At 48.3% G+C, this 21,919-nt stretch overlaps 2 protein-coding genes and 1 long non-coding RNA gene across 48 annotated transcripts in view; 2 read left to right on the top strand and 1 right to left on the bottom strand.

Moving 5' to 3' along the window:
* The window catches only part of PRRC2C (proline rich coiled-coil 2C), a 114,513-nt gene extending 109,112 nt beyond the window's left edge, over nt 1-5,401 (top strand). For 24 of the 46 annotated variants that reach the window (XM_037906900.2, XM_037906899.2, XM_037906889.2 and 21 more), the window contains 2 exons: nt 513-749; nt 3,579-5,401. In XM_037906900.2, coding sequence (XP_037762828.1) covers nt 513-749; nt 3,579-3,839 — 498 coding nt within the window. In that variant the 3' untranslated portion in view covers nt 3,840-5,401. The remainder of the gene's footprint in view (nt 1-512; nt 750-3,578) is intronic. The other 22 variants (XM_027823664.3, XM_043521469.1, XM_043521463.1 and 19 more) reach the window with 2 other exon arrangements.
* Nucleotides 3,632-13,596, bottom strand: LOC122461533. Its single transcript, XR_006283480.1, has 2 exons — nt 11,875-13,596; nt 3,632-11,409 (listed from the first exon to the last, which is right to left on the bottom strand). It is a non-coding gene; the product is annotated as an uncharacterized LOC122461533 (long non-coding RNA).
* A 106-nt stretch (nt 13,597-13,702) lies between these two features.
* On the top strand, nt 13,703-21,318 carry LOC114019780 (allograft inflammatory factor 1-like). Its single transcript, XM_043521471.1, has 6 exons — nt 13,703-13,796; nt 13,878-13,924; nt 17,145-17,211; nt 18,097-18,138; nt 19,504-19,666; nt 21,018-21,318. The coding sequence occupies exons 1-6, from the start codon at nt 13,790-13,792 to the stop codon at nt 21,187-21,189; spliced, it is 498 nt and encodes a 165-aa protein (XP_043377406.1). The 5' UTR covers nt 13,703-13,789; the 3' UTR covers nt 21,190-21,318.
* The last annotated feature ends 601 nt before the right edge of the window (nt 21,319-21,919 follow it).

Raw genomic sequence — 21,919 nt, 5'->3', positions numbered from 1 at the left:
TGTTCCAGATTATAACTGGATGTCGTTGAGCCACTAGAGAGAAAATGATATATGCTGTGGATAAGTACTCTTTGGGATTCGTCTGTTTGGTTTCAGAGTGTTTGACTTAAGGATCTGCGTGTCTGGGTTTTTTTGATTGAAGGGTTCACTAAATGCTGCCAGATACAGGGAGAACTTTTTCTCACTAGTGATGCCCTTAGGTGCTGCCTTGCTAGGGTTTGTAACATGCCTTAATTTGGGGGGGGGTATTTTTCCCCTTTTTTTAGTAGAATTTTGAGTTGTGAGGGCAACTTTAAGCACAACAGCATCATTGTGGGGGTTCTGTTTTTCCTGGAATCCAAGCATGGCCTGTTTTAACAGAGAAAAAAAATCCCCCAACTTTCTTGGCATTAGTTTAATGGCAGAGCAGGCATGTTTTTCCCCCTCTAAGGAAAAGCCAACATATGATCTGGTTGGCAGTTTTCTAATGGCTAAATGTTTTTTGTTGTTGTTGTTGTTTTTCCCCCACTTAGATCCTCTCTCAGCCTAACCTGATCCCTCCATTGGTAAGAGCCCCACATACTAACACCTTCCCAGCGCCTGTTCAGAGGCCGCCAATGGCACTGGCTAGTCAGATGCCACCTCAGCTGACCACAGGCCTTATGAGCCACCCTCGTTTACAGCATGTGGCCAGAGGTCCTTGTGTATCACTATCTGGAGTCAGAGGCAATCAGGCCCAGGCTACGATGAAGGCTGAACAAGACGTAAAGGTTAGTATTTTGAACAGCGGTGCTGTTAACACCAGTTCAGTCTTGACAGCTCATTGGGCAAGAATGTGTCTATGAACCATGTCTTAAGAAGCCTCTGGACCCTTAACCGCTTTATCCAGGCCTTTTAATGTCTTAGTACAGACTAAAAACTAAAACTAGCCCCCCCCCCCCCCCCCCCCTTTTTTTTTTTAAGAATTGCAACTATAGTGATTGGCAGCAGGCTTCCATTCTCAGGTGGTTTTGTGACCAATGGCTCCATAAAACCATTATCATTCTTGAGGGAAATCTGAAGTTTAGGCTTCAGGAGACTGCATCTTTTGAATGAGATGTAAAACCCAAGGTCTCTTAAACCTTTTTTTGGGCGGGGGGGGTGTAGCCAGATGAGCCCCTAGTGTACTGGCCAACTTCCAGTTTTGGTGATGTGGCCAAAATATATTTTACCTGTAGTTTTAACTGGATATCCTATTTCTCAGTTCCTGTTATAAACTGTTTAAACAGCTGGCATATTCCACCCAAGAGGTGGCTGCATTTCAGTAGTAGATTATGTGAATCATACCTATTTTTACACACACACACTCACACACACACACACACACTCTCACACACACACACACACACACACACACACGTAAAGCACTTTGGGACCCTTCATGATGAGGCAAGATATTATTTCCTGAAGCAGATGCAATGGCACAGGGAGTCTGTGTGGGGACACCGTAAGATTGTAATGCATTTTACACATCTGCCTGTATTCTGCAGAATCAGTTACCAATGTGGATAGCGCTTCGTCGAAAGGAACTCTTCTTCAGTTGTGTTGCCACTTCCAGTGTCTGGGTGTAGAAGTAATGTAACAAGCTTTTTAAAAAAAATTAGGCATTTGGGGAGATGTTACTTTCACTGCCCTTCACTTAAATTGTAGATATTTTTAGTTTGTAAATAATTACTTGTTAGGGCTACAGCTTCTCCAAACTTCTAACAAATTAGACTTTATGTTATCCGTAATTGATTAGTTCTTAATCCGTCTATAAAATTTGATCCTTAATTAGGCCACATCTGAGTTTGCCCTCAAAAGACGGCAAGCATAAATCTTACATAGTCTTGTTTTCTGTACCTCCCCATATGCATTCTTTAAATTATTTCACATTCATTCCTTGTCACTTGTGATTAAAGCATTCAGACATCCTGATTTAGCTAACAGACAAATCTGCACAGAGGAGTTTTTAAGTCCGCATGCTGCTTCATTTAAAATGCAACTATTTCCACAGTCTGTTGGTCCATCACTAATAAATATTAATGTTGGTTGTATTAATTGCATGAAAAGTTGGTTAGTCATTACAGTAGAGTAGCCTGGGGGCTGGGATTCTCGGATTGTTTTCCAATTCTTACACCAAGGGAAGCCAATCTCTCTCTGCCTCATCTCTAAAATCGATAGAATACCTATCCACGGGAGTATTGAGGCTTAATTCACGTTCCAAGTGCTTTGGTGTCCTGCTTATAAATGCATAGCATTCTTGATAGCATATTAGTTTTCTGTTGTACAGTGGACTTGCTTGCGGAGGGCCTGAGGAGTGCAACTCCTACTGGAGTTGAGTGGCACTTACATGAGCAGTCCCTTGACTTTAGTGGGCTTTTGTATGAGTGCTGCTCAGTGTGACGAAGGGTTATATAATCATGCCATTAGTCGGCGTAGTACTATTCCTTACAGAGAAAGGAGCAAGGGTAAAGTTGCAGTTTGCACCATGTAACCAAGTGGCTTAAATTACATACCTTGCAAGCCTGGGAAAATGGCTGTAACTGAGGCTATCGCTATAGCACTGTTAGTGCAGACTCTCTAAGCCAACGGCAGAGAACTCTTGCATCGACTTAATTGCTCCAGCCCACGCGAGCGGCAGTAGCTGTGTCAGTTGGAAGAAGCTCCCCTGCTGTCCACAGTAAGCTGGCAATTTAATGTCGCTCAGGATGGTGGCTTGTTCATACCCCGGAGCAACACAGCTTATACTGACTTAAGCTGTAGTGTGTATATAGCCTGAGAGAAACAGTCATTAACTCAACCTAGGCAGCAGCTTGTGTGTATTGTGAGGGGTGTGGTGGGAGGTCTTCAGGTGTGGGGAGAATTTGAATCAGGACATTATGGCTATATTGGCACTGTAGACTTTCTGAAATTCTCCTACTGTTGCTCTAGTGACAGTGGGATGGTTGGTGTAGGCCAGTTGCCAATGTTTTTGCCACTATCCCATAACCGTGCTCAGAACAAGTCTAGAGGATGCAATGGCAAAAAGCTGGCAGCTGGTCTGCACTTGTACAACCCCTTGTTAGTACTGACAGTCACAACAGTGCTAGAGCAAGTAGGTGACAATGTCAAAGTCCTCAGCGTCAAACAAGGCTGGAAGGGTAGGGGGGTGTACTAGGAGCCCTTAAGTTAAGGGCTTGCATGTTGTTATGATGTCTAACACTTATTTATAATTGAAGATTTTTTTGCAGTTTTCACAGTTTCTAAACATTCCCTAAAAATAGATCTTGGACTTAGTTAGTGGGATCCAGGTCAGCAAAATGTTTCCAAGTGAATCCAGATGGGAAAGGTGTTTAGAAATAGCTGCAGGAAGGGCAAGGGAAGATTGGGCATAACACTACACTTAATTTTTATATTGAGAAGCATTTTCAAGCCCAGGGGTTCCTGGGGAAGAAACTAAAAGCAGCAAGATGTTGCCCTTTGGGGAGATCGTAATCGATCTGATTGGTTATGAAACTTTTTAAAATGTAACTCCTACAAGAAATAAATACCTTTAGCTTAACGTTCTATCAGTAAATGTGTGTTTTCCCTTCTTTAAGGCGAAGCAGAGAGCAGAGGTTCTTCAGTCCACACACAGGTTTTTCTCTGAGCAGCAACAACCGAGCAAACCAATAGGAGGCAAAGCTCAAAAAGTGGACGAAAGTGGAAGCAAACCCGCTGAGGCAATGACTGACTCCTCAGGGGTCTGCCAGGACAAAGTGGAGGAAAAGCCTGCCCCTGCGCCTGCTGTCACCACAAAACCTGTTAGAACTGGACCAATCAAACCTCAGGCAATCAAGACAGAAGAAACAAAATCTTAAAGGCTGTGTTTCTATGATGCTGGGGCGGGGGGCAGCAGCGTGAACCTGTAGCCCAAAGGGCAAAACAGTAGTCTTCTATCCCTTCATGGCTCCAAACAGTATAAAGGAAGATAGACGCTACTGGCATTGACAGACATAAACAGCTGCAGGTCCAATAATGCTCTGTCTCTTTGGGCTTGCAGCTTCTCTAATATAGCATGAAGTCTGCTTTTGGTAGAGTGTATGTGTGTATATTGACATACACATCTATATGCCATCCAGATACATAATGGGAAATAGCACAGCAGGGGAGAAGGTGGCTGAAGAACTGGGAGGGTGAATACTTTTATTCATGCTCTGCTGTTCTTCGGCTGCTATTTCATCTTTTATAAGCTGTCTCTCCGATCATGCAGTCTGAAGACAGTGCTGGACAGAGTAAGGTGTGTTTATTTTTACTTTTTTTAGTGACTTGAGAGGCTGCTGTTTCGCAATAAAGAAATGGGAATTAATATAATTGGCAAGTCACATAGAGTAGTTTATCCTTCACCACATGGCATCTAAAGTAATAGAACACAATTAGTGACATCAACATTGTGTCAAATTTCCCTAAAAAGGCAGTGTTTGACTGCTGTTGCTTTTGTTTGATATGATGATGTACTTAGATCACGACAGTAAAGTGTCACTTGGCACACAGGCTATTCTCTATACCCACACCGCCTCAGACGTTCACCCCTTGGATTTAAAAGCCTAATTGCATTAATAGTCAAATGAGTTCTGTTCACCTCTGTTTGGCTATCCGTGTATGAAGCCAGTAGTCTTACCAGTTTCCAGCTTTTGTCTGTGTAGAGCAATGAGCACTTAGAACTGTGCTGCTAGATTAAAGAGAAACTTTATCAGAGTAAAGAGAACCTTATCTTAAAAAGGTGCATTGTTAGGTCAGAGCTGCATCGCACCTCCTTGCCCACTGTGTGCTGGAAAGTAGAATCAAGTCAAATAATGCCTTTTTAATTGTATCCTCTATTATAGCTGTAGGACAGTACTGTATGATACTTCTGTGAATGTAAGATATCCTGTACCTGCTTATGATATGTAGTAGTGACTGTGCTATACCAGAGCTGTTTTTAATAATGTTTTTTTCCAGACAATGATTGAGAAGCTAATAAAAGGCACCAGGTACCACATCAATAACAGAATTTGCTGTTTTTTTCTGGGATTTTTTGTTTTTTTACTTTTTGGAAGGAAGTATGCTGAAAGTCTAATGTGTATAATTTTGTTCAGATGACTGCAGAAGCTGGAAAGGCTGTTGCTGCTATTGATGCCTAGTGAATCGCTATTGGTTATCTTTTTATATAAATATATATATAATTTGAATTTTTGGAAACTTTAGCTGTGATGTCAACTTTGGAAAAAAAAGTATCCCACTTGTACTGTGAGTTGGCATTGTACAGAAATTAACAGCCATATTGGTCTAGAAATGTTCAACTTAATTTTTTTTCCATTTGTACAGGGGTAATACTGTATTAAATATGTAAGGTCTTATTTACATGGGTTTGATTACAGAAACTAATAAAATATTCTCTAAATAAAGTATCCTGGTAATTTTATAAACCATTAGTCTACATGCTTACAGGCAAAAAAGAATGTGTGAAGTATCACTCTTGCTGTATGGATGGCATACGTTCTGCTTTAAGAAGAAAACTTATAGCAGTTGAGTTTCTAAAGCAACTTATATATGGTCAACAAGGCTTGCCTCCCTCACAGTACATTTCTCTCCTATTAATCCTACAGTGAAGAGCTAATGGGACATAGTTTAGCCATACGGGATCAGACTCTTAGTTTATCATTTCATGTATCTTGCCTCCAGCACTGGCTAATATCTGATGCTTAAGAGCATGAAGTAAATCTCCCATAATGCTTCTGGGCAATTGTGCACTTCATGGAGTAAAATAGGAGGGGAGAATTCCTTTGACTGCCATAGAGATCAGGTCATCACATGTTTATAACGACAATTGTGGTCATCCAGGTACTGCAGTCATATTCATAGTGACAGACTATTAAACACAAGATCATGATTTGCCAGGTCAAGAAGGGGAGGGTCGCGATATAAACACATGTTCAATACTAGTAAAAGAAGTACAAAAATTCCAACTACATTACTTACTTCATTTCCCCAAGCTGCTGTAATATGAAGGTTTTCTACATTCCGGCAGCCAGTTCGCCACTACACAATCTACCTTAAATGCATGAAAATGTGCCATTGGATGACACCTTTGGAAGCCCTTGCTAGGAGTATAAAGCAAATATTCACTTTAAACCCAGAAGCTTTGTTCATTCTTAGTGTTTCTAATGTAGTCTTCAGCATGGTGTCTTACTGCCAAGATGTTCAACCCCCTTACACCCTGCAAGTTGCAACATCCTTCCCTCCATTGCAGACAGCCAGATGGAACTGGTATCTGAAACACAAGGTAATTAAGTGAAATGGTTGGGAATGCATCCCTAAAATGATAGTAAATTAGTTAAACATATGTGTATGTTCTTTAACTGGCCACTAGAGTGTGCCCTTGCTTCATACCAATTACCTGAAAATGTATCGATTTATCTTACTGCCCATTGCCTCCGAAGAATGTGACCAAACTGCAAAATTAAGAAATAAGTCAATAGCAAGATCTCAGCAGCTGCTTTTGCAGAAGCTGATGGCCTGTTCTGTTACGCCATGTTGGGGTACCGGGGGAAAGTGTATAGAAGGATTGGTCTTTTCTGTAACCAAAAGGACCCAGACTGAAGGCAATGGCTTGGAAAGAGTTAAAGTAGAAGCCCGAAGTTTAGCATATGCAGAGTGCTGAAAGAGGGGCATGTAACTGACAAGAAGAGCCAGCACCTCAGTAGGCCTACAGCAGCAGGGGCTAAAGATGCAATTACCAGCAGACAAAAAGAGGAGTGGTGTACTACAGCTCTTCCTCCTGCTACTTACACCTTTGAAACATATGTAAGTGGGTATGTCCTGTTCAGCCATGGGGATTGCAAGCAACCGTGGTCGCAAACGATCAGATTAAAAATCCTGTCATTGCAGATTCTTAGGAGACCAAAGGCCTTGTCTCCATACAAAAGGGTTTGCCCAGTGCAGTTATACCCACAAACCCTCCTTGTGGAGACGTAGCTTATACGGGCAAAGAAAGTATTTTTGCAAGTGAAGCTCCCACCTGGGGAAAAAAAAAAAAAAGCTATGCTGGCAAAGGGACTTTTTTGTCAATACAACTGAGTCTACACTAGGCATTTGCTGGCATAGCTTTAAGAGGTAGGCGTGTGACTGGTTTAACAGTGGTGTGATTTTAACAGGTAGGGGTGTGAATTTCTCCCTGCTTCTGATTTCAGTTACGTCAGCTACGTCTACACGAGGAGCACTTAATTATACCAAGGTTTTAAACTGACAAAGTATGGCTAGTGTGGATGCAGCCATACCAGCAAAGCTACGTTTTGTACCTGAATAGTAAAACCACCCCCATCGCCACCCCCCAGGAGTGAAACAAGCTATCCCGGTAAAAGTTATGCTGATATAACTGGGCCTATGCTAGCAGCTTCTGCTGGCACAATGATGTTGGCCAGGGATCACACCTGCTCATGCCCCGGACTGACATAGATGTGCTGGCAGAAGTCTATCCTAGAGCTTCTGCCTCCAAACTCACTTAGGTGCTTCTGAAAATTTCACCCACCATCGTGCCACTGTCCGTGTCACAGGTGGTTGGCTTTTAAAAAGGGCCACGGGGCTGAGCAGACCCATAACCAAATGTTCTGACCTTTGAATGCAGCTCACTCTTGGCTAAAGCTGCCCCTCGTCAGCAGCAGTCAGGCCAGCCTAAAGAATTGCCTCTGCTAGAAGTGGTGGCCTTACCCAGTGATTACAGCAAGAGCAGCCCATTTGCACAGCACCCAGGAGTCACAAATAGATGGCCAACTGGTGAGACGCTGATGGGTAGTACATAGGAGTGCGAAGCAGCTCTGCATAGTGATCCCAGGAAGTGGAGGCCTCTTGGCATTGCAAATCTCTACCCTTGCAGGTTTGCCAGTTTGCTGTACATTTACTCTGCTGGTTGCTGTGACATAGGGACCCTTGCTGAACAAAGCAGTTATTGCTCCTGCAGTGATAGACCTTGAGATGCGTTCCCATTGCAGGAGCTGGGGTTTGTCAGGCTAAAGAGTCAGAAACCAGATCTAGGGAAGAGACCCCCAAGTATGGCAGTAAATCTAATTGTGTGGGCTTAGCAACAGTAACTGAGTGGCTCCTGGCCACAGGCTGCGGCCTTTGAACCTGAGCAGCACTGATGTATGGTGAGTTCAAGTCTTCTAGAGTGAGGAAGGATCACATTCTAGTTAGGGAGACAAAGGCTCAATTCCTGGCTTGGCAACAGGCTTCCTGTGGGTCGCAGCACCAGCAGTAGGCCACAGTGTCTCTTGCTGGGTAAATCACTAAGGCCCAGGCCCTGAGGTAGGTAGGTACCTAACCGTCCAGTTGAGCATTAGGTGCGAAATACCTTTGAGGATCCAGGCCTTGGGGTCTCTGTGCCTTGGTCCCTGGCTTTCAAAAGGGGATAACAGTACTGTTCTACCTCACAGGGATGATGTGAGAAGAAATACGTTAAAGATAGACACTCAGATACTGTGGGTTGTGGGGGCCCTGGAAGTACCTTAGCAGGTAGCAAGCCATCTGTTCTGCTTGCACCCATCAATACAGTCTCCAGGTCCAAGCAATTGGCTGTGAGCAGCCAGCTGACTGGCACCAGAAGATGCTGAGCCAAGCTAGGGGCCAGGCTGGAAATCTTTGGGACCTGAGAATTCCTGTTGCCAAAAGAAACGAAGGGCTGCTTTAGACACAGAGGGTATGTCTGCACTGCACGTCAAGTGTGGGTTCTGACTCAGGTTTGAGCCTAAGTCTGACTTCCATCCACATGCAAATCAGCCTGACTGGGCTCCTGCTGGTGAGGTGGGGTGTCAGAGCCTGAGTTGTGCCCTGTCATTTTGCAGTAGGGACACAGCTCAAACCACAGACCCGTGTCAGAAAGGCTTCACAATGCAGTGTGGACGCATAAGCATAGCGGTGAGGTCCAGCAATTGTCCAGATCCAGGTTTACAATGCAGTGGAGACAGAGCCAGTGTTTGTACTGATTGACCTACATCAGCTTGGAAACCTTACGGGGGACGCAGCAACACTGCTTTACAGGTGCTAGTGTCGCGATTGCTTGTTCCCATCAGTTACCTGGCCGTACCAGTATAACTGCATCCAAAAAACCAGTACAAAACCTGTCTCTGAATCGGCCCTAAGCTGTGCAGAGGTTCCAAAAAGTCACCCAAACATTTGTGATGTCTCACGCAGCTTCAGCACTGGAGCCATTTGGGGGGCAAAGGTTTGTCTTGGTTACTGCAGTGGATCTGTTGCCAACAAGTAATTGCAGAGAGGTCACTGCAACTGCTTGAAACTTCACAGCTGCAGCACTATTAGGCCTCAGGCCTATTTGCTCTAAAATCATGCCCCCATCCCCACCACCTCCGCTCAAGGGAGAATCTCCATTTGTTCATGTCTAGCAGTACACGGTCTATGATATCCACTGGACAGTTCTGTTTCAATTCAGTAGAGGGAAACGGTTCACCTAGAAACTCTCCGAATCGCCGTTATTTTAGCCCAACCAGTGGCCATGCCCCTCGTTCTCCTTCTCCCTTGAGACCTCCTCTGTTCTCTCACTCCTCCCTTCTCCATTTTCACCTCCGGCCATAACTTTATCTTGGGGCACTCTGCCAGTGGGAAGAGACCCCCTTATGTGGCTTCCTGGGCTATTGTAACACCTCTAACTAGGGAGCCGATTGAGGCATACAGGACTGGCAAAGCATTCTGGGCAGATATTACGCCAGGTGTGTTGGAGGGTTGGAACCCAGCCCTCCGTTAATGGTGAGGCTCCCAGGGCTTTGCTAGCTTAGGGAGCCATTCCCCCTTAGGCCATTGTTCGAAATCCAGCCCCGGGCAGTCAAGCGCCCCATCACCCCCAGCTGCTCTGCATTCGGGGCCCTGGGTAAAATGCAGTGATGGCTCCGAGTTCTATTTATCTCTGCGGGCCAGGCGGTCACATCACTAACCCCACGGCACACCTGGTGCTTCCCAGCCGAGACACCTAAGGACTGACCGGGACCTGGCGACAGTGTGACCCTCTTGTGACCCTGCTAGGTTGGGATGAGGCCATTAGAAGGGCGGGGAGGGGGCAGAAGACCTGGGTTGTTTGCCCTGTTCCGTGGATCACTAGAAGCTTAGGATCCAGTGGGGGCCCCGCCAGCACCCTGTGGGAGACCGAGAACACCCGAGAGGCAGTGGAGTCCACTGGCAAGCTGCTCTTGCTTTATTCTGAGGTGCTGAGGTTGAAGCAGGAGAGTTGCGTCAGGAGGTGAGGAAAGTCCCTCTGGGAGGGGAACTCCAGGCTGTGCACAGTGCCACACGGCCAGGGGAGGCCTGGGCCCAGGTCAGGACAGAAGGGCAGGAAGGAAGCCTGGTGAGTCGGAGGAATGGGAACTGATGGGTCTAGATGAGGAGTCAGGTGCTGCTCCAGCGATTAGCCGGTACGGCCCCCGGGGCTAAGTGCTTGGCGCAAGCCGTCCGGGCAAAGGATCGAGTGGAGCATCCCGAGAGTAGACAGCACAGCTGGCTGGGACCGGGGGAGTGCAGCTGCGGTCAATCTGCGAGAGCAGTTCCAGGTGTGGGGGACAGCACCTCTGGCCTGCAGAGTACACCGCCAGCAGAAGCGGTGGGAATAGAGGGGAGTCGGGAGAAGGCTGAGCTAGTGGGGCTGGGCTGGGAGACGAGCTGTCCATGGAATAAACAGCACAGCTGACTGGGACAGAAGAGGATCCCAGCCCAGGCTGCACTGAGGAGTCCAGGTGAGAAAACAAGGTCCGCTCAAGAGAATAAACGGCATAAGTCCTGGGCAGAGGCAGAGCAGGGCTCTGGCCAGCTGGAGCCCCCGGGGCCAGGTAAGGCACTGAGCTCCTGTCCATGGAGTACACCGCGTAGCATCTGGGCACAGGCAGTGCGGGGCTCTGCTTAGCTCGCTCCATGGGCTCCCAGGGAGGGGACAAGCTCTGATCCCTGGAGTAGAAGGCCCAGCTGGTGGAGAGAGGAGGCGTACAGCTCTGATCCACGTGGGACAATGTGGGCGCAGGCCTGGCCGTGGAGTAGACAAAGCGACTTCCTGCAGCGGGAGGCATGGGCCTCGCCATGACTTGAGCCCATGGCCCCACCAGAGGGGGTGTATTCAGGGGCCGGTTGTAGAGAGCGCAGCTCGCAGGGACAGGGGAAGTGGGACTCCGGTCAACCTGAGCCAGCAGCTCCCGGTGAGGGCACGTCCTGCGGCCCAGCGGGTGAAGCGTGAATCTGCTGGGCAACGGAGGCTGTTCCCTCAGCGCTCGCAGGGAGGAACCTGGATCCCGGGAGGAGGCGGCATGGCTGGCGGGACCCGGACAAGGGGGAACCATGGCAGGTGTCCCAGTGCATCTCCCTCCGTCCCTCACCGCCGTGATCAGCTCACGTCTGCGTCTCAGCTCCTTGCTCCCCGGCCTGTGGGGGGAAAGAGAAATGGGTCACGCGGCGCTTCTGAGGGTCCGTTTCCACCTCGCTGCCCTGAGTGGCCAAGCCCCCAGCATGCAGAGAGAGAGAGAGTATGGCCTGCTGGAGTCTCACATGCCAGTCGGGGCGTATCCCCATCTCCCTGCACAGAAATGTACATGCTCCACTCCCTAAACAGCACCGTGCGTGCACCCCACGCCCAGGCCAGAGCACAGCTCAGGTCAGTTGTGTTACAAGGCACCAGTCCCCTTCTCATCCCAGCTCAGGTGGGTCTGCAAGGTGAGCCCAGGAGGCATTCTCCACACCACAGCTAAAAGAGCTGCATGCTGACCCCATGCACTAGGCAGGCAAGTGGAGAACCAGGCCTGTCTGCCTCCACGCCCTTTCTGGCTTTGCTAAGCAATATTTGCTGGTATCGTAGAATATGTGGGACCTCAGGATAGGGTAATGACTCACCAGTCAGTCTGGGGCTATTCAGACTATGGCATGGACTGCTCTGCTGTCTTCCCAGGGTAGGATCCAGCCATGCCTGCCTCTTCCTTTGAATGGGTGGGATTGAAAAGACACGTGCCTTCCTACTTCCTTATCTCGTGGAACACTCTAATCTCTCGGGAAACACAGTCCCCGCCCCTCTGGTCACATCTTGCTCTGGAACTGCCCCACGTTCCCCACGAAAGGGTCTCACCACCTCTGCCATTATCCCCCTATACAGCTCATCGGTGGGATCAAACCCACCTCAACACAGCACTAGCAGCCTCATAGACCTCATCCATGCTCCAGCCTCCTTCTGGAGACAGGGACGTTCTGCCAGCACAGGGCCCACCCACCTCCATGCAGGGAACCCACTGAACCTTCCTTTAGCTCTAAACTGCATCATTAACCCTTTGTACCCTGCACCTCCCCAGCCTCCCCTAGCTATGGCTTTCTGTAGTGTTTAGCGTGGGTGCAGCTAACTGCTGACCCTTGTGAAGTGCATCCTGGCCCCAAAGAGAGAGATTTCCTGGCGGTGAGTGTGACTTAGTGGGTCTGGGGATTTTTACCCCCTAAGAGCATTGATGCTGGGGCCGCTGTATCACCCCTCGCTCGCCACACTGGCCCTAGCTGATTTCTTCCTGGTAACAACAGAACAGAAATGAACTCACCCCACGCGAGGGGCTGCGGAGACCCAAATGCCACACAGCTGCCCTCCCAGACTGAAAGCTGTTCTCTCTACCGCTTGCTCCAGTCCAAGCTGTCAGCTCCCTCCACAACACGCGTGGCAGAAGGTTCTGAGCCCCTCATCACATGGTAAAGCCATGACATCCCAGCCCCGGCTCTGACCCACACCTGTGTACATCCGGAGCAGCATCGCTGATGTCCACCAAGCTACTCCCGATTTACCCTGCAGCGACTGAGAGCAGGGATTGGCCCCCGGTCTGCATTGTGGGGCTTTGCACACCACTTGCCCAAAACTGCCTTCTGGCTGGGCTTCTGTCACACACCTGTGCCAGCTCCCAACACAGCACAACTGGGATCGCACCAACGAAATCCAACCAACGTTCCTTGTGATCATTCTGATAGGTGGGTGGGTGTTAATGACAGAGCTCCAGCTCCCACCTCAGTGGTAATATTCTGGGAAGGGTGGGGAGCCTCAGGTTCAGATTTTGCCCTGGGCCCCCAGAGTCCCTCTGTGCAGCCCTGCCTCCTGCTGGTGATGTCTGTCTACAGCAGCTCTCCAGGGCAGCAATTGTCTCTTACTATGTATTTGTACAGCAACTAGCACACTGCTGCTGCCTTGATCTTTGGCTGGTGCCTCTGGAATATAACCAGTCCTCCTAACCAAGGCAGAGCTTAACAGACAAAGCAATAGCTGCTCCGCTGCCTGACATGCAAGGAGTTTTCCACTAACAGCCCACTGAATGCTGTCCTCTCCCAGCCTCCATACCCTACCCCTGTTAGCCCAAACACACACTGCAGCTATGTCCCAACATTTCACGCACATGCTTTAAATGATAAAACCCCCTGCAATATTTTTAAAGTATCTCTCAGATACCCCTCTACTAGCCAGAACTAGTCGCTCTTCCATAACCAAGTACACAATTATGTGAGTTAAGTGACCCCCTTGTCTCTCTAATATCTCGGGACCCTACAACACTGCAACCCATGAAGAGCAATCAGCTGATATGCATCATGCTAAGGGCCTTGTCCCCCCTGCTTCTGTTATTCTCAGTTGCCTCAGTTTAACTCTGGCATGCTTAATGTGACAGCTGCCTTTCAACCAGGGAAATCCCTCCAATTAGCCCAGGCCAAAGTCAAGCTAGCTACTGAAGTGTATAAAGGGGAGGGTGCTCAGTTAAGCTAACAGAGTTGTTCGTTCTTTTGCAAGGAAAAAATGGCTGGTAAAAACTAAATTTTCTGCTGGGTTTTAACATTTTTTAGTCTTTGGGTTTTTTTAATTTTCTCTCATGTGTGTATTGTAGCAAAGGATCGTGACATGCAGGAGAAAGAATTTTGTCTAGTTAACAAGGTAGGTGCAGTAAATTTTCTAGCTTTTACCATGTACTTCCTTTATATAAGGAACACAAGATTTAATAATAAAAAAAACAAACCAACAAACAAAAAGTAGATGAAATCAAGGACTCCTGAGTCTTCAGACTATGATAAAGTGGTCTGTATCTTGCCTTTTTGTCATCAACTTTGTGACAGTAAGGTAAGATAAAAATTCACTCCCCCCCCCACCCCACCCCCAAAAAAATCCTATTTCATTAAGATTATCTTCCTGAGGGAATTTCTCTGCAATCTTCTTGTGCTAAGATGCATTTTAGATAATGTAGAAAGCACATGAACTGCTTGCCAAGAGATTTCAGCTAATCTCTAGCACCGAAAAAAAACCTTTTGTGCTCTCCCATATGCTAGTAGAATTCTCATTGATGCCATGCCAGCTCATGTTGCCCCGTTTATACACATCTGTTAATTATTGTCTCTTCTCAACTGTAATACACCAGAAGATTTATTAAACAAAAGCATATGTACTGGCTAATGTCAATAGACACCTTGAGGGAAAGCAAATCATGAAGTGAAGCCAAGAAAAAGACTTGATTCTACTTTCTCTTACCCTGGAGTAACTCTGGCTGGTGTAAATGAGAGTGGAATTGAGTCTCTCTGTATTATGTGGGTTCTGAATACATTCTTCACCGCATTGTGATGTAGCTTCCTTGTCCCCAGGAGCTATAACCAATACATTAGGAGGCAAAGTTCATGGTCCAGAAAGTTAGCATTAGCTATTCTGGTAGAGGAGGCCCTAGAAATGCTAGCGATGAGTAGAAAATTGACTTTAAGCCAATCAGGATGCAGATATTTGCATATGTGCTCTAATTGGCTCACACCATTTCATGCTCCATTATTGACCTGTGAGGCAGTCAGCAATAGAAACACAGCTGTTGGCCAGCTGTGAGCTCGGCGAAGTTTTACTTCTGTACCAACATTGTTCATGGAAGCCCTGCTCCCCAAGTGACTTAGTTGGAAAGCCTGGTAAATGAGCACTGTCAGCAGCCGCAAGAAGCCTCCACATGCATGAAATGAGGCTCTGCTGTGGTCTGCTGCTGTGCTGGTCTCTCTGTATAATGGGGGAATGAGCCCTAGTGGAGGTGTATGCTGGTAATAAGGAATGGGCCCAAGTCCTGCCATTCAGACGGCATCCAGATGTTCCCAAAGTGTGGGTGGCCTTCCAGAGGACTGGGGCGTGGCTTCAGGCCCATTGCCATGCGCTGCCTTCCTATTCCACAGCCTCTTAAAGTGACAGGCCTTCTCTCCCATTTCACAGCACTCAAGGCCAGCAGGGACCATTGGGTGATCTATTCTGGCCTTTTGTTGGGTCCTTAGATTTCCCACGGTTCCGCCAATATTGAGCCATGAACTTGTATAGCTGCAGCATCTCCTCCAGAAAGGCAGCTAGACTACCAGAAGTGGAGACTTTGCCCCTTCCCTTGGGAGTTTACTCTAGTGGTTGTTAACCCTCCTTTGATTGAGCTCTTCCATCTCTCACTGCATTTAGCTGATCAAAACGATGGTTAAGAGGTGACCTGATTACAGTGCCTAAGCTCCTTCCTTGGGAGAAAACGCCAGGGACTATGGAGCTGTTTAATCTAGTCAAGAAAGGCAGAACAAGACGCAGTGGCTGGCAGCTGGAGCCAGACTCTTCCCATTTGGAAATAAGGACACAGGTCTAACCATGTGTTTTCTTCAGCCCTTGACTCATTTTTGTGGCTCTCTTTGGCACCCTCTCCAACACTTCCACGTCCTCTTTAAAATGTGGCCCCCACAACTGCAGACAATATTCTGGGTCTGCTCTCCTCAATGCCATGTGCACGGAGGTCAAATCACCTCCCTGCTCTCCTCATGTAAAATAATAAGGTTATCTATGAAGCTGAGGCTGTCTAATGGATCCCCCTTCGTGTTAAGCTCTCACAAATGCCAGATATAAAGGGGGATGTAGGAACTGGCGCCTAAAAGGACAGGTAGTTGAGTGGGTAGGGCTCAAGGCTGGGAATGGGGAGACCTGGGTTCAATCCCTCGTTCTGCCACTGACTTCCTGTGCTGTGTTGGGCAAGTCACTTAGGCTCAGATCCACAATGGTATTTGGGTGCCTCTGCAGTCCACAAAACCCCCACTTGGCTGCTGCCAAACCCTGCAGGTGCCTGAACTCACTTGGTACCTGAATTTTCAGGGGGAAGTTCCCTTGATGCCTGTGCTGCTGCCTCTCTGTGGGTACCTGGATGCCTAGAGCGCTAGTACGAGGCACAGACTGAGAGAAGGGAGGTGTTCCTCTGCCTCTCTCACCTGTGGGGCCTGATCTGGTAGGTGTGCCCAGATGCCACCTATCCTATCAGGTCCTGGCCAGAATCTGGCTAGAAGAGGACCCCAACTTTTAGCTCAGGGGTTAGAGCAGTCACCTGGAACATGGGATACCCAGGTTCAGTTTCCCCATCTCTGCCTGAGAGACACTCTGCAGGACCAGCTGGGCCTGGCCCCTGGGGGAGATGGAAGGACAAGCATAGTGCGTGACCCTGCAAGACGCTAGTGAAAGCTTCTGGGGCTGGATAAAGAGAGTTGGCCTGTAAGCAAAGAAGTTCTCCCCTGATTTTGGTCCCTTCTGCATTTAGAGAAGCAGGACTTTCTACATTCCTTGTAAATAAACAAGACTGTGTCCAAGAAAATGCCAGACTCTGTCAATTTCTGTTTGCCTCTAGAATGCCCTTGGAGGGGGGGAGGCCCCTGAACTTTGACTAGCCGCTGGGTTGAAAAGGGGGAGCAAGACTAAAAGCAAAGTGAAATCTTACATCAAACTTAACTGAGCCCTGGGAGGTTTGGGATAACTCAGGGCCAATGAGCTGGGAAGCATGTGGTGGTTAGTTTCCAGTGGCTAGAGCAGGAGAACACAAGGAAGAAAGTTTTGTAATTTGTCATTATTCCTCATAGTAATTCCAGGTATTTGTGTGGAGTCTCTTCATGGCTAAAAAATTTTCAGCCTGTGGCATTTCACAGCTGGTCTGGCATAGCAGGGGGTGCTGGAGTTCAGGCTGAAGGAGTCTTGGGAGATGGCATACCCAGGACTGAAATAGACTGATCCAGAGGACACCTGGATAGGTTTTCACCATGCCCCCCTACATGAGTGCTGATATTTGCTCATTGCTTAACGTGAGCTATTGCCAGGCCTGGTGACCAACTCGCCTCTCTTGCCCGGACAGGAGTACCTGGCTGATGAACCATTTCGAGACATTCCAAATCTACAGGCAAAGCTTGATCAGCTGAAGGGTGAGTCTGTCCCAGGGAGAATGGAGCTGAGAAGGAAATGGTTTAATGCCCTAAAAATGCAGCTGAGTGTTTGGGCTTGGGGGAGGGGAGAATGTTGCTAAAGCAGCAGGAGGTGTAATGATCGGTGCAAAATGCTCTTCTAATCCCACTCCCTCCCTCCAAGAACTAGTCAATACCTACAGAGCCTGTGTTGAGATTGGCCCCCAATGCCATACCCTGCTCGCTGGGGAACTGGTGACTTGAGGTTGAACAAGCCAAATGCAGACCATGATTTTATCCCCTGGTTAAAATAACTTCACTGTTGAGTTGACATGTGCTGGTGATGTGGGGGCATCGCTGCCTTTGGGCCAGTTCCTCATCTGCTGTGAACTGGCACCGTTCTGCTGATTGCTGGCTTATCCCAGCTCAGGATCTGGCTCTTGTTATCAAAGAGGCCCAGATGAAACTATCAAACACTTGAGAGCGAAGCCAACTAATCTGAGGGAATGCTCCTGAAGAGCTATGTTTGAATTGATACGTGACCTACAGATGCCTCTGGGTCAAATCTAGCCTTTAAAAACGAAAATAGTGTACGTGAAGCCAGGCTTCTCCTTTCTCCTCTTCTTTCAGTGGCAAGAGAGGCGGGGGACAAAAAACCTTTTTTGGGGTCAAAAAAAAAAAATCCCTTGAGAAACTTTGAACTAAGTGACTCTAGCCTGCGGAAAACAGCTCCTGTTCTTTGGCCAGGCCCCTGCAGAGCGTGGGGGATGTTGGCGCTGCAGGTGACGAGGCAGTCCCTGTGGACGTGCGTGCAGAATGGCTACTGCTGTAAATCAACGAGTTGATGCTGCACTCAGTCTTGGTAGGCAGGATGATGACTCTCCTCTCTCCTTCTCTCTCTCCTAGGCATGTTTATGGGATGTGATGCCACAAGCACAGGAGAAATTGGTAAATTGTCGCTTAACTCTTTGCTTGTGACTGCTGCTTCCCTCCTCCTCCTCTGCCGGAGCAGATCTGAAAGCCCATCTGCTGCACTCCCACCCTATTGGGGTTTGATGTGTCCATGTGTTGGTGGAATCCAAGAATAGTGAACATCCCCATATTTCACAGGGGTGGGGGCCCTAGGCAGCTTATTGGACCTTCACAAGAAGATCCCTTCCCCCGCATACTCACTCCCTGTGTGGAAGCAAAATATGCCAATGGTGGTTATTTGTGCCCATGGGCACCTTAAGTCTATCCCACTGCCTGCCTCAGTCTTCCCCCTCCCCCAGAACTAGATCTCACTTGGTGCCAGAGAATCAGGTCTCTGGTGCTTATGGTTTAGCACTCATGCTGATGGTAACTGAGTGGTGAGGCTGGCAGCTACCATCCTAGGGGCACAAAGGTAGGTCCCCCAGCTCTCCTGTGCCAGTGGGTCCCTTAATGCTTCTTAACAAGGGAGAAAAATGCCTGGTGCCTTGAGATGGGAAGAACTTTGAAGCCATGCTCAGGTGCTTGCTAGGTGGCTTCCTTGACTAGCTGATGCAAGACTTATTGGTAATGAGTCATTTCCCACCAACTTTCAAGAGGCACTTTTGAGGGGGTGGCAGTGGGCTGCCTTTGTCTTCACACATGAGGTTGGTATGCCTCTCTGAGATGTAGCCAGTCCCAAAGTCTCTGCTACAGCTGCACACTTATACAACTTCCTGTTGCTGAATCTGAAATTCTCCACCACCCCCCACTGCCCATGGTGCTTTTGCATTTCAGTAGACTAATCCTGGAAGACTAAGAACATGGCCTCTCCTGGATGACTGAGAGCATGGCCTCTCTACATGCATGAAGTACATATACAGTCCCATTCTTTCCCATAAAAACAATCGTGAACTTGAAGGATGTGTTAGAACCAGAGAGGGAGATCATGCCACCTTCAAAGGTCTAGCCTTAACCTGTGAGTGAAAAGTGGGGAGTAGATACCTTGGAGTTCAAGTTGCACTCTATTTGCTTAAAGCCTTTAGGGGACTACCCAAATTGGAAGACTATATCAGATTGCTTTGACTCCTTAGACTAAGGAATCCAGTAACACCAAAACTACTCTGTAGTGCTCTCTCCTTCATTGTAAAGCACCTACCTAAAACCACCCCGGCTGTTTCTTCTGGGCTTATGATCAATGTAGATGCTGCTTAAAACTCTCCAGGCCCACATGTGAGTAATGCAGAACCAGTTCTGGAGCAGCGATGGGAAGGGGGATGTGGTAAATGACCAAATAGGTCTCTTCCATCTCTAACCCCTGTGATCATGTGATTCAGCCCATATCTGAGTCTGGTGTTGTTTCAGACTATCCAACGATGAGCAGGATACTGCAGGAGTTTGGGGTTTTCCAAAACCCCTTGGAGCTCAAGGCGCTGGTCCAGGAAATCACAGGGAACACAGGCAGCACCATCCCTTACAAGGACTTCACTATGGTTATGCTGGGCCGCAGATCCACCATGTGCCAACGGTATGTATGGAAGCATACCTGCATTTCCAGGCTTGGGCCGGAGGAAGGAGCTGAATGTGCTATTGGTCAAAAGGATTTGATTTGCCTTTGGTTGTTCCCTGGTGGCACTTGCCTTCCAACAAAGGGCAAGAGGAGCTACTGGGAGATCTGCAGCTATTTCTAACCTACCTGTCGCTGCAGGATCTGGGCACTAGCATGGTACAGCTGTTGTAGAGAGGGTGGAAGAGTTGATCTTGTGTAAAACTTGTACTTCTGTCCATTTGGTGATCCCTGGGTAACTAACCAGCTAAAGGAACAGGCCCAAGAAGCTGGGGGCCCAACTCTGATAGGCAAACTTTAGTATCTCTGTGCTACCAAGGCAAAACAACTTATTCTGACTAGGGAATCGGACCTCCCTCCTAGGCTGACCGGACAGCAAGTATGAAAAATCGGGACGGGGGTGAGAAGTAGTAGGAGCCTATATAAGAAAAAGCCCCAAATATCAGGACTGTCCCTATAAAATCAGGACATCTGGTCACCCTACTCCCTCCTCCATTTGAGGTCAATGGTTAGCCACATTTACCAATGGGCTGGAGGGCTAAAGATTGCAGGCTACGTTCTTCCCATACAACTCCACTGAAGTCAGCAGGGCAGTTTGCAGGAGTCAGAACGACAAAACCTGGGCCACAGTGTCTGAACTCCACTGGGAATGGCACTTGAGGGGATGTCTGAGGGCAGCACCGTGGCTCCTTGGCCGTATGAACAGGGCCAGAAGCTGATCTCCATTGAATTTGAATGATGTAGAACAGCCCAACACTATGGAATGATAGCTGAAAATCAGACTCTGCCTGGCTCTAGTCACTTGGTCCCAAACTTGAGGTTCCGGGGTGGAGGCATCGGGGGTATTCCCAGCTTCACACTATACAGTGATGTGTCTCCATGAGACTCTTCACCACTCACTTGAGGCATGACAATTCCCCTGCTGTCTTTGCAGCCCATGTTCTAGCCCCAGCCCACTGGTGCAGTCTAGCTGGAGGTGACACCAACCACTCCAACTTAACTGGCCTGCCTGAGTGGAAAGATCAAGGGTGGAGGGAGAGAATGGGGAGACTGTCTAGCTGGTCATCCAAAGACCTTCACAGGTAAAGCAAACCTCCCTCTTTGTGGGGAGACTTAGGCAGACAGGTGGGCTTAGGCAGGAACTAATTGTTCATAAGGGGTATTGAAGGCAGTGCTCTGCTGGGTCACTGCCCTTCTGTGCCTCAGTTTCCCCAGCTGTAACCTGGAGATAAAGATAAAAGCTAGGATGTGTCAGTGGTGGTTCCCCCTGGCTGTTGCCATGAGTCCTGCTGTTCACTCTTTCTGCTGCCAGGATCATGCACTACAATGGGAAAGGAGGAGGAGTGGTGAAGAGGCCCAGCCTGATGGATGCTGGCCCCTATGTAACCTACTTGGAATGCACTCTCTCCGGAGTCCCCTCTCCTCTTGCCACTCTCCCGCCACCACCTCCCCCATCTCCAGTTGATGGCTGCCCTGAGACCTAGCCGGCTGCCTGAGGAATGTGGAGACTGACTCACTTCGTAGGCTGGAGAGCCTGCTGAGAAGGCAAATCAAATGTCCTGTGGTAGAGTGCATCCAGCTCAAACCTTCCCCAATAAAGAGCTGCCTAGCAACAGTGCGCTGTAGCATGTCTGAGCTGCTGCAGCAGGAGAGCGGAACTGCTGATTGCTGGCATTATAGCAGCGCCTAAAGGCCCTGTTGTGGAAGGTGCTGTAGGAACACAAGACAGTCTCTGTCCCAAAGAGCCTACCATCTAGACATAATCAGACAGGTGGCAAGAGAAACAGCCAGAGGGAGGTGCGGTTACGCATCCCAGCTCTCAGCAGGTCAGTGGTAGAGCCTGGTATAAACCTGGGCTCTTCCAGGTCAGCACCTAGAATCGTATTTGTCCATTGTTCTTACTCAGGTTGTTCAAGAACATAACGTCCATACTGGGTCAGACCAAAGCCCCATCTAACGCAGTATCCTGTCTTCCAACAGTGCCCCAGAGGGAATGAACAGAACAGGGAATCATTAAGTGATCCATCCCCTGTTGCCCATTCCCAACTACTAGCAAACCGAGGCTAGGGATACCATCCCTGCCCATCCTGGCTAGTAGCCATTGATGGACCGATCCTCCATGAATTTATCTAGTTCTTTTTTGAACCCTGTTATAGTCTTGGCCTTCACAACATCCTCTGGCAAAGAGTTCCACAGGTTGACTGTGCGTTGTGT

Source organism: Chelonia mydas, chromosome 8 (assembly GCF_015237465.2).
Source record: "Chelonia mydas isolate rCheMyd1 chromosome 8, rCheMyd1.pri.v2, whole genome shotgun sequence".
Lineage (NCBI taxonomy): Eukaryota > Metazoa > Chordata > Testudines > Cheloniidae > Chelonia > Chelonia mydas.
This window is presented reverse-complemented; position numbering and strand designations above follow the sequence as displayed.

Coding starts and splice junctions, on each gene's coding strand:
- LOC114019780 (XM_043521471.1), top strand. Junction 17,212..18,096: donor AAAGCTTGATCAGCTGAAGG/GTGAGTCTGTCC, acceptor TCTCTCTCCTAG/GCATGTTTATGGGATGTGAT. Junction 18,139..19,503: donor CACAAGCACAGGAGAAATTG/GTAAATTGTCGC, acceptor GTGTTGTTTCAG/ACTATCCAACGATGAGCAGG.